Below are 12,730 nucleotides of genomic sequence, written 5' to 3'. Positions count from 1 at the left end.
AATATATAACACTAAAATTTTCTACTTATGGTTTTAGACAGATGATAGAGATTATAGAATTGTCTTTAAAATTTTTTTAATTGAAGTATAGTTGATGTGCAAGTTTACAAAGCTGTCAGCCACAGGTCCTCATAAAGAAAATAAATGCTTCATGGCTTCATTGACACCCTCCAGCTTTTTCACTAGTAAATGACGGTCTTCAGCGATCATTGTGCCAACCACTGATGAAGTTTACTAACGAAGCTGTTTTAAGGGAAATCGATTTGTGATGAGCTGAATGTGTGAAATGTTTATCCAGTAGACTTTGTTGGGTTTCAAAAGCTATCACTAGAGCAATTAAATCGCGAAATGCTGCTTACATGAGCCAAAACTACAAGGCATTTTTACTCAACAGTTTTTTTCTCCTGTCAGCTTTTCTAGTCTTCAACAAACCTGAAGATTAATTAGGATACCCAATAAACACCAGTACAAAGATGCTTCAAACCAGAGCCAATCTAACACTCAAGCTAAACCGTCTCGAGAGGTACTATATCTCTGCTCTGGAGCTCAAGAGCTCACTTCACCATTTTCGATTATTACCCCTGAGAGGAGAGCCATTGGCTCTTAATGGTTATGTTAGAGATTTCACTTTACCTCTCACAAAGAGCTCAGTGGAACATTTCTCATCACCAGCTGTCACATAATACTCCGAATCATCTGTTAGCACACAGTTATTGATAAACATGATTCTTTCACATCCTTTATGTTCAAAGATGTATCTGTTTTAAATAGGAGGAAGATAAACAGAGTCCATGAACCCAATTTTATTCTTTTCTTTATTGCCAGCAAATTTGGCTTATAATTCCATAATATCTGAAAGTCAGAAAGAGTCATTTTGATCTGCAATTTATTAGCCATATCTTACATAGTTTAATAAACATTAAACATGAAGCCAATTTCTATCTTTATAACACAAAATGTAATACATATGCATGCTGCTAAGTCACTTCAGTCGTGTCTGGCTCTGTGTGACCCCATAGATGGCAGCCCACCAGGCTTCGCCATCCCTGGGATTCTCCAGGCAAGAACACTGGAGTGGGTTGCCATTTCCTTCTCCAAATACTATGCATATGTGCATATAATATTTGTCACTATTTCTTTCATATATGATTTTTGGGCTCCTAGGTGGCGCTAGTAGTAAAGAACATGCCTGCCAGTGCAGAAGACATAAGAGATGCGGGATCGATCCTTGGGTTGGGAAAATCCCCCTGGAGAGGAGAATGGCAACTCACTCCAGTATTCTCACCTGGAGAATCCCATGGACAGAGGAAGCTGGCAGGCTACAGTCTATAGGGTCGCAAAAAGTCAGACATGACTGAAGCAACTTAGCACACATATTTTTTATTCCAAACATAAAATCAGTACTCACATATTTACCAATGAACAATTTTTAACCTGTTTTTTAACTCTTTACATTTTTTAAAGTGATCAATTCATCTACTCTATTGTGGGAGAGAAAGTTTATATTTTTCATTGATTTATTGAATTCACTCCTTGCTAGCCCAATGACATTTTATTTGGTGAGTAAATGATTACACAATTTAAGCAATAATATGAATCTAATCATTAATATAGATGGTAATTCTATACAATGTGATATTATCTTAAATGAGCTTAATAACTATTATTATCATATATATCATAGTTATCATCTACTGAAAAAGAACTTAAGTGGAAACAAAAACCTGAAATCCAGAAGACTGCAAAATCTGATTATCTGTGATCTAGATTATGCATGGGTATATTAGGGCATTGTAACAGATGAAAAAGTTCTTACTTGGGAAATTCTCAAAGACTTCAAGAACAAAACACTAAGCAACATTTTTCGAGATAAAAATAGCCAAGTAAAATTATGTTTTTGGTAAATTCAGGCTGCCTTCAAGAGACTTTTACCAGATATAAACATTATTATCACAAAGTCACTCTGAGAGCAGGACCACATTAAGAAACTGGAAACTACCTAATTGTTCCACAGAAGTGACAGATTTTCAGGATTAAAGCCCTTTATAAATATACACATGGTTCCTGTTAACTTGAAAAAATATGTTGGAGTTGAAAATCTCTCAGACCGAGAAGGATCTCTGTAAAGTAGTTTCCTAATCACCTAGCAATACCATCAGATATCAGGGATTAGTTTCTTTCCTTCATTTGGGAAAAGGGTCAAAAATAATAAAACATAGGCTTTAGATGCTATTCTGGAAGAACAAAAGTTATTTACTTATAAGGTGTGATTCCCATTACAAGCTGGTATATCAAATATATATTTCAATATTTCTCAAATTTTTTAAAAAAATTGGGCGAAGTTTGGCAATGCTCTGAAGTAATCACATATAACCTACAATGACACAAAATCATAGTTACAAGTACTTGAAATAGTTTATATATAATTAAAACATGAGGCAAGGTTTAATTTATATAGCACCATACTTCAATGGTTCCAAAATACATAAAAAGTTTTTGTCGTCCCCTCATATGGTTTTGCATCATACGAATATAACTAAAAAGTACTTTCAGGCATAGAATATCAAATCAAATTACTCTTTGATTTATACAGTTACTACTGATTATTTGCAAATTTGACTTACTTTGTACTGGGTCGAATTTCTTGACCATTTTTATACCATTTCACCTCCAGCTTTGGATCTGCCAGTTCCACGACAAATCTTACCCTGCCTCCTTTATCAACCTGATATGCAGGATCAAGAATTCTTGCAAAAGCTAGTAGAGAGAAGACACAAAACTATGTTAATATGTATATGCATATGATATGAATTTAAATAATCTGAAAACCTAAAATTGAATAAATTGAGACAAAAAGAATAGGAAACTTTTGAATTATCCCTCATATTTTAGAAATCTGCATTGATTTATAAATAATAAGGTGATTTAAAAATTTTAAGAGAGTCCATATGCTTTTGGAAGAAACATAAGTAAAGAATTATTGAAGAGGCTTTAAAAATGATTGTCTTCATTCTTTGGGCAATGTATAATATAAAATATTTAAATGAAATTTGTACTTGAAGGACATGCTTATTCTCCTAAAATGATTATTTTCAGTTTCATTGGCATTATCTGTGTATATCTATCTCACAGACAGTTTTTTAATCATAGAATTTATGAGATACTTCCAATGACTCATGAGCTTAAATGGAATGTCTTTGACTGATTGAAACAGTAAGCTTATCATAGTTTTTGTACTGTGGAAACCTGCGCAAATATTGACATGCTTAAACACTAGGGTTACCTTAGCAGGTGTGAGACATGAATTCCCCACGACGCATGAAATGGGTGGAAGAATGTAACAGTAAAACAAACACAGAATCTACTCTACCTAAATAACAATCAGGAATCTGAGAGGGACGGAGAGATAGAGCGGATGGAGAAAGGGGCTGCTGAGAAATCCCCAGTAACACAGGAATATTTAATACTCCATTATACATTGTCACTGTAATGTACTTTTGTTACCTTAAACCTTCAGCAGCTGTCCACTACCTACTTTGCTGGAGATGTGCGGGGCAGTGAACTATTTCACCCGAAGCCAAGTTAACCAAGAGAAGCGTAACCCCTGCAAATTCCACTACAGCTAGTCCGACCTATAAACCCAGTACGAAATGGGGAGAATTATCGTCTCCCCTAGGAGTGCTCGGACGTCCTCACCTGCACTCTTCTTTTCCACTCTGCGCATGCGCTTGAGCCGCTTGAGCATACCACGCAGGTCAGTGATACCGTACTGGAAGGCGATTTTCTCGTACTCGCTGGGTTTCGCATTCTTCAGCAGCTCCCACACGTCTACCTCGGGTTGTTCCTCCTGCTGCTTCACCTCCCTAACCGGGGAGAACCATTGCCTGGTTTAATAGCTGCCCACTGGCCTTTAAAGACCAGGAAAGTAGGAGTATGGTACCGATTTTTTGGTTCAGCGCTAAAAGCTCTTGTTTAAAGCCTGAGTATTTAAATAGCCAAGGAGAAAGTCTACTTTGCATGAAGTTTCAGTGCAACTTCTAGATAGTCAAAGGTCAGATCCATGCACCTGCATTAACGCTTTCGTTTTTCTAGTTAAAAACACAGTATTAAGGAGATAGAAGGATTTCAGGAAATATCCTTAAGCTATTTTTACTTATTTTAAACCTAAAAATCCAAATAGGAGATGAGATTTTGAGAAACTTAAAAGGTCAGTTTTCATCTAGGATTTAGATATTGAAATAAGGCTTAAGAACCAGAGATTTTAGGTGTTGGTCCATGAAAGAACAATGCTCCCTGCCTTCATTTGTGTGCATACCCTAACTCTGCATGGAGACGGTACAAATAGCAGTATTTCAAATCTTCAGATTTTGCAAATAGCATTTTCCCTACCATGTTAGTAAATGTGTACATTAACGATTTTTTGCTGTTTTTTAATATAAAAAATATTTGCAACTGTGACTAAGCATTTGTTTTTTGTTTCTGTTTTTTTGGTTTGGTTGTTTTTCATATGATTTTTGTGTATACATATAATTTTTTTCCCCTAAATTGTCAGAATGAAAATTCTCAAAATTCTCTCATATTTCATCTTAAAGTACTGTCCAGAACTTTTTTGGAAGCAGTTTGGGTACAAACTGCTTTGAATCATGAAAATATAAATATGAAACTATAAAGCAAGTCATAAAGGGTTCCATGAACAAGCTGATAGTAACTTAGTGTGATTATCAAAATCATGACTAAATTCTGACCACTGGCAAAAGAACGTATAGAACATATAAAGAACATATATAACTACTGTATACCACACATACATAGGATTTAAAGTACATACACTTATCTGTATTCTAAAACCTAAAAGTGAAATAAAACTCAGGAATAAACACTCTTCAGGGAAAGAGCCTTAGTTGCAATTGCTAAATATAATTTAAATTGATTTCCTTAACTAGCTAAGAAGTTCTAATTCAGTTTAAGTTTAGTTGACTGTTTTTATTGACTAAGGTTAAACTGGAAATATTTTAGTGACTACTTACTGTGAATAATGCTGGTTTGGGTATGATTTTTCCAGGAAAACTGGTCAACACATCTTAAACATCAATGTGAAAACAGATGCATGCTATCATGATAGCAAATAATGGGTTACATATGTTTATACTGTCATATTAATTATACCCATTTCAGAATTTCTTGAGGAAATACTGGGTTATAATCATAGGGAAGGGTAGGAGAATATAAACATAACTTAGAGTTTAGGGTGGCATTGGGAAAGAATGGCTTCTGCATATCTAATTTCTGTTGTCATGTAAGTCTTTTGCACAGTAAATCATGTTGAGGCACATCTGGATAATGGAAGAAAGTGAAAGGTCATTGGTCCCTCAGCGACCTTTGTGGGAAGGACTAGAAACACCCTTAGGAAAATGTACTTCTTAAAGATTCGAGATGCAACTCTTCATTTCACTGAAATGGTAACTAGGCCCTCTAATGACATGGGGAAATTGAAAAGCTTAAGAAAAGTGTCCTGAAGTTGAAATATTAGTAATAATTTGTCTGGTCTACTATATCTATTGCCTGAAAGCAGTTTACATTTCAAATTTAACATTTAAATATTTTGTAGGAAGTCTTGGAGAATTGCGATTAAATGTATATCTGTGTATATACATTTTTTCCCCCTTGAGACTTTCCTCAATCCACTTTATTATTGCTTTGTTTTTGTCATATTAGCCTGAATCCCCACACTGTAAAATTATCCCATTCCACGTTTTGTTCCATTTGTATCTCAACCAAGAATTACCCACACATTTCAAATATCCTCTTGACATTGGTGAAAAGATTTAAAGATATCAATGATAAAGACAGATTAAAAGAGCTAACAAGAGGCACAAAGCAAACACTGAGAATACCCAGATGTACAGGTGAATGTTTACATGAGGAGGTCACTAAGTAATAAAGACCATTTTCAGCGTGATTTCTTGGATCAGTTTTGTTGATAGATTCATAAAACTGATCATCCTCACCATTTTTTCATTAACACCAAAATACATCCCACTCTACCATAACCTTAACCCTATCACGCTTTGTATACAAACACGAGTAACCTCTTGCCTCTTCCTTTCTTTCCTCGCCACTACTCAGTTGAACCCCAAATTGCAAGGAGATGGATTCCTCATTTTGTACTGGAATATGAGGTCTGGCGCCCATCTGCAGTATTTCCTTAACTCATTCAGAACACATCTTTACTTACCATGGTGGCGGCACATGACCATATCTGTATGGCTACATTAAATTTCAGCAGGGAGAAAAATCCAAATTTCTATAGGCACTACTGATTCCTTTCCGAGAACTGGTAGAGGCCTATATAACATTTAGAGTACTTCCATCTACATCAAAATTTCTATAACTTAACAATCCTAGTGAAATACAAAGCTGTTATAGAAATTTTATGTAGAATAAAACTTTAAAGTATTTATATAGGTCAGGTCTCATAACAAGATACTGCCCAAAGACTAACTAATGTCTATTTGGAATATGCTAAATTTGTTCAGGGCAGAGAGATATTTCGTTGCATAAAGATGGTGGTAATGATATTTATTCTCATGAGGATTTTGCCACACACTCTTGGAGGAGTAGAAATGTTATTACCACATGTTATTACTACAGTGAAAACACATGCAATTCACAAATTAGTAGGAAAACACAATGGTTTCCAAAGTTATACTGGTGGATTAGTACATAGTATATTAAATGAATATAGTCTCATGGTGACAACAATCTAATTATGAGTCAAAATCATAATTAGGGGATGTAAAGAAAATGAGAAGTAGAGACATGTTGACTGCTCAGTTTTTTCTAATATTTTTTTTCTTTAGTCATTTTGACCATTAATTAGATTTCTTTTACTCTGAAAACTACTGATAGAATTAGTGTATTCTTTTTTGTTTCCTTTTCCTTTTAATCAGACTTGGCACTTAATAATCTATTCCATTTTTATTGATTGATTATGTGTGTGTATGTGTATTTTGTCACCTTACTAATGTCAACTTAAAAAAATTGCACAGTGTGAGAGCTATGAATTAAGTTTTATTTGGAACAAAATGAGGATGGCAGCCTGGAAGACAGCACCTCAGATAGCTCTGAGAAACTGTTCCTGAGAGGCAGTCAGGAAGGTCAGTATATATGTGATTTTGGTGAAGGGGGAATACAAGCAATCAAACACATATTTTTCTGGAAGATTTCTGCTAGTCTCATGAAGCTTTTGCTAGTTATGAGGAATAGTTGCTATCATGAAGGATTTTAGTGCTTTCTAGATACGAGGAGATATGAGAACTGGGCTCATAAAATCAGCTCCTGAAAATATGTGAATATAACTATCTGAAGACCTGTCCTTTCAGTTTTTCTTCCAAGCACAGAGTGCCTCATTTCTGCTCTCCACCCTGAACTCCTTTCAGGGAGTATTGAAAATCAGCACATGATTCAACCTTTGTAGAGGAAGATGGCAAGTACAAATTAAATAGTTGACACTAATGTAAGTTCTTCAAGGGAAAATGTCACATTTTGGGGGGAAGTGGATACTTATTTGACACCTGCATGAATCTGGTCTCTTACACTTAATTCTCACAATAATACTCAAGTAGTTTTTATTCTCTGCATTTACAGTTGTGGAAAGCGAGTCTCAGAGAGGACATATCACTTGACCAGTCATGTCCAGTAAATGGGAAAGCTGAGACTCAAATCCATCTTTTAACCACTACCTTTTTCTTCCCACGAGTATGTATTTATATCTTTCCATGTACCAGGTGCTGGAAGGCATTGGATTTCTTTTCCTCACCTCAACTAGTGTTATAATCTACACAAAGAAAGCATTTAGCATTTTCCTGGTTGAGTAAATGACTGCAGAAAAAAACAACAACCCAAAACCTCTTGTCTTCCTAAAGTTTTAACTTGTTATAAATGTACAAGGTGCCAACTTCCCAGGCAGATTCAGAGTGATGTTTCTTATGTGGAGTCATAGGAAGTGTGCTGATTCAGAAAAGGGAACTTGTATGTAGGTCCCTGCCCTCCCTCAAGTTAACTGTATGACTTGGGGGAAGTCACTCAACTTCTCTGGTCTTTGGTCTCTCACTTGTAGAACAGGAAGAGTGCAGCTCATTTAAGGTCACTTCATATTCTGTTGCTTTAAAATACTTCGGGGGAATTAATATTATTGAGACTAGTGATTATTTGAAGTATCCAGAGAAGGAATGATGTTTTTTGATACTGCCAAAGTCTATTGATTGGCTAATATCCATTTGGTTATTAATAAATGGCAGCTGTTAATGTTTCTGTTCTCAGCCTAAATGTTTAGAGCTGGGGGTGAATATTTCATTCACAGAGGTTTGAATAATGCCACCGAACTAACCTGAGAATGAACCCAAGCCTATTCATTACCATTTGTAATTTGTTTTGAAGCATATCTATACCTATGATTTTCAGTAGACATAGAAGGCAGTAAGAATAATAAAAAGTGAACCTAAAAAACTAAATGAAGTCCAATATCAATATTATATATCATTAATGTAGAGTTGTAGTTTTACTGTTTATTCACAAATTTGGTACATAAACACCATCCTAGCAAAAGTCATTTTCTTTATATTTCTTCTGTGCTATAGTAACTATCTATATATGTATATCTCTATATATAACATATATATAATATAGCATATTTATGATTATGCATATGCATATATAGGCTTCCCAAGTGGTAAAGAATCCACCTGCCAATATAGGAGATGCAGGTTTGAGCCTTGGGTTGGGAAGATCCCCTAGAGAGGGAAATGGCAACCCATTCCACTATTCTTGCCTGGGAAATCCTATGGACAGAGGAACCTGGTGGGCTACAGTCCATGGTTTTGCACAGAATTGGACATGACTAAGTGACTAAAAACAAAAAACAAATATGCATATATAGGGCAGAAATTCTATAAAATTGTTGTGTACTAAATATCTATATTGAAAAGTTATAAATTTTATTGCCAGAGAGTACAAAGGTAAAGAAACATAAATGATAATACTAAACACTTATCTCCATTTCACTACTATTTTATCCCTTCAAAAAATGCAAACTTGGGGCATTTTAAATATCTCTGAAATAAGGAGGTACCTTATAATCAGCAGTATATCACAATAAGCTATTTGGACAATTTTTTTCATTGCTTAGTGGTTTATAATACAGCTATATATTAGCATGGTGTCTTAGATTTGATGAAATACAGTAATTCATCAATACTATGTTAAAGTAGGTGTGTGTATATATATATATATATATATATATATACACACACACACACACATAAATATATACATTTGCTGAGACTTCTACCAAAATTTTGAAATTGACTTTTCAGTCAAATATCAAAAGCAGGAGAATGGAGTCTTTATTTATTCAATCATGATGAGGGATCATGATTGAAATAATAGAAATCATGAGAGAAATAAGACGTTTTCAGGCATTTAAGTCTTCTGTCTCAGTTTTCAAATTTCCTCATCCCCTACTAAGAAAATATGTGAAGACTCATGAAACATTTAAAAAGAAAGTAAAAGCATCAGCTAAAATATTTAGCAGATTAGTAGGCAGTTATTTCACTGTTGCTTAGTCAACGCTATTATAATATTTCATAAGCAAAACACATCTTAAGAAATGAAAGGATCTTTGAAAAAGATCCACTTTAAACTTGACTTCTCTGAGTGGGTATCTAAAAGATTTCCAGGCCAAAGCGCCTCACTCCATCAGTGGGTTCTCACCTACGTTTCAGGAGACCACTAAAGTCAAGTTCCCCTGCATCCTCTTGACCTTCTCCACTGTCATTAACAAAAGAAAAGCAAGTCTGGGTTTAATGCTGAGACACATATACAACAATTCCCCCAAACACTCTATGTATAATGTATATGCAATGTTCTTCTAGCACACAAATCATGGGACTAAATCAACAGTTTCTTTTCACACAAGTGACATTTTAAATTTGGGAGGATGTACTTGTGGAAAAGTAAACACAAGGAACTTGTGTTACTCTGCAATCTCAGAAGACACATTTTTGTAGATTGCATATGTAAAGCTGCTTGGATTTGTGTTGAAACAGAGTAACACAAATGCACTTAAGCCAAACAACACAAAGTACTTTGTTTTTGCAAGTTGGGGGCTCTGGGAACGTCCGTGTGTAAAAAGCAAAGGACTTTTGCTGATCTCTGTTACTAAAGTCATACAGAGATTGGCTTGGAAGATGAAGTGGACTAGTGTCAAGTATATAAATACAAAGCTTATATTCAAAGGTAACCTCTTTGTGTCCGTCAATAGATGAATCAGGTAATGTGATACCAACATAACATAAACATGGAGCTAGTGCAGAGCTTTGTAAACGATGCATTCCTTTCTCTTGAAAGGGAAAGGATTATAAGCTTTTCATTTTCTTGTTAATTATTTATACCATTTAAAATGTGTTTTCTAAAAGTTTGTCTTGGAATTGTTGAGCCCTTTGCTAGGAGTTTTTAAAAGTGTTTTCCTGTGGAGAAATGCATCTTAATTTAGGCATGCAGCCACCTTCATGATTTCATATAAACTCCAAATAGAAGCTATGAGCTGACATTTAAATGGTGCTACATAGTTACTTACATGTTTAATTTTTTAATGAAGATTTTGTTTCCTGCGCTTTACAAATGTTAGTTATGGTTTCTAAGAAAAGAGTCTGCGGGTTTAAAAATAGCGTGTATAACACGTAAGTTATCAGAATTGAAATCAAATAATGTGTTCTCAAAATTTCTTTAAAGCAGGTATTTGGAAAATCCTATTGACATAAACACAATAGGCCCCATAAGCCCAAAACTAAGTAGATGACATCTTTCTCTCTTAAAAGAGATATACGTAGGATGAACCTAGTGTGAGATCTATACGTTCGCTAACCAGGGGGTGAAGGGAAGGTAAGAGATTTTGAAAGTTATGACTTTAAAAAATACAATGGACTGATCAGGACATACCACATATCTTTTAAGAGTAATTACAGTGTTCATTACTTCATAATTTAGAAAGAAATTTTGCCTTTTATGAACAAGGCTAAATCATTGCTTTATACTAGTTTGGGATGTCTTTCCTTACTCAACAAAACTGTTATGTGGATTCAGTCTTAGGAAGAACAAAACATTTCCTCTCATTAATGAATTTCTATTTTGGAAGAATTCTAGGTAAGTAAGAAGTACAGAGAAGAAAATAATACCAGGAAGAGACTGGTCACATTTCTCATAGACTAGAAAATTTTTCATTTTTCTTCCTTGACTTTATGATTTTTTGGCCTTGGCGGTTGCAAAATAAATCAGGTAAGTATCTCTATTTTGCCTTTCTACAATGTTCCTTATTCCAGCAGACTCAATGGTCTTTCATTTAGGATAATCCCATACTTAAATTGTGCTAACTTTAGTAAGGAGCTACTTAATTGTAGTTTTCTGGGCATATGGTTTAATAGCTCTATACGTGATTCCTAAATAAAAAGCAATGTAAGTTTTCTGACATTACTTAACTGATGCTATATGGGATGTGTATTGTTATATATCTTTCTGGGCCACTTGGCAGAAAATAATGCAATTCAGGAAGAAGCCACATATGAATAGAAAGAAAACGTCTTTCTAAGGCAACTGTGAGACCTATAAAATGAGTGCTTTACTATATCGAGAATATTCTAAAAAATGATCAGCATATACACAATATGGCATTAAGCCTATGGCATCTCTTGGAAACTAACTTCTGAATATTCGGTATGTTTGACTTTAGTGAAAAGACTTGATCTCATTTGAAATATAGAGTGTGGAAGAAGGGAACATGTATTTGAAAATCCTTTACTTTCATGTTTTACAAAAGATACCTAGATCCCTCTTTTGAAGTTACCTTCTCTTGAAAGCAGATCTGATGTCAATGTTTGGAGTAGTCCCAGTAGATTCTTTGAAAGGAAAGAAGACAATAAAATAAACACCCATTAAGAACCCAGTTTTGTGTTCAGTTCCTCTCCAGGCTGTGGGGATTCTTCAGAGGGAAGGAATCAGGTGAAGGAGGTCGGGCAGGGGTGGCTCTCCTCCCGGGGGGCTGAGCTGCTGAGACATCAGAGCTTATCTTCCCTCCCGCACAATCAGTGATGGGACTTTAGGAGTTTCCCTATCCTGTTGTCATTCCACCTGTGTGCCCAGTAGAATCGTCCAAGGAGCTTAAACACTATCAGCTTCTTCATCTCCCTGCTGAAAATTTTGATTCACCAGATTGAGGATGGGCACCCAGAAATCAGTATTCTTAGAAAGCCCCTTAGGTGATTCTCAGATGCCTGGCCGGGTGAAGAAGCAGTGCTCAGGACCAGAGTCCCACTTAATACTGACATCTCGACAGCAACTCAACCCGTGGTCATTCAGTCTCTTGACAATTCTCAGACTAGGACTCTCACAGCCATCTGTGGTGTCTATACGGCTTTAAAGAAAGAGCTAGTGCTAACGTGAATGCAAAATTCACCTTCTCATAATTTCCACCTTTTGATGCTTCTCTGCCTTTCCCTCTTTCTGTGTCAGCCCTTCTGTGATTTATTACAATGAATCATAAATGCTGGACCTTCTTCACCTACACATTCAAGGTGAATGGACCACGGTTCCTGGATTCTTCATCCTCCCAGTTACCCTACTCCAGGAGGGATCCCAGTGGTGATACAGTGCCTATGGCCAAAGGCATGACCCCCAA

The 12,730-nt window shown here is 35.5% G+C and overlaps 1 protein-coding gene across 1 annotated transcript in view; it reads right to left on the bottom strand.

Annotated features, from left to right (window-relative positions):
* Positions 1-12,730, bottom strand: part of MYBPC1 (myosin binding protein C1) — a 92,092-nt gene that overhangs the window by 39,461 nt on the left and 39,901 nt on the right. The window contains exons 15-19 of the mRNA XM_068971476.1: positions 11,900-11,951; positions 9,772-9,828; positions 3,697-3,863; positions 2,625-2,757; positions 634-758 (exon numbers count right to left, since the gene is read on the bottom strand). Coding sequence (XP_068827577.1) covers positions 634-758; positions 2,625-2,757; positions 3,697-3,863; positions 9,772-9,828; positions 11,900-11,951 — 534 coding nt within the window. The remainder of the gene's footprint in view (positions 1-633; positions 759-2,624; positions 2,758-3,696; positions 3,864-9,771; positions 9,829-11,899; positions 11,952-12,730) is intronic.

The sequence above is a fragment of the Capricornis sumatraensis genome, chromosome 4 (assembly GCF_032405125.1).
Source record: "Capricornis sumatraensis isolate serow.1 chromosome 4, serow.2, whole genome shotgun sequence".
Lineage (NCBI taxonomy): Eukaryota > Metazoa > Chordata > Mammalia > Artiodactyla > Bovidae > Capricornis > Capricornis sumatraensis.
Note: the sequence above shows the minus strand (reverse complement) of the source record. Positions and strands in the feature narration are given on the sequence as shown.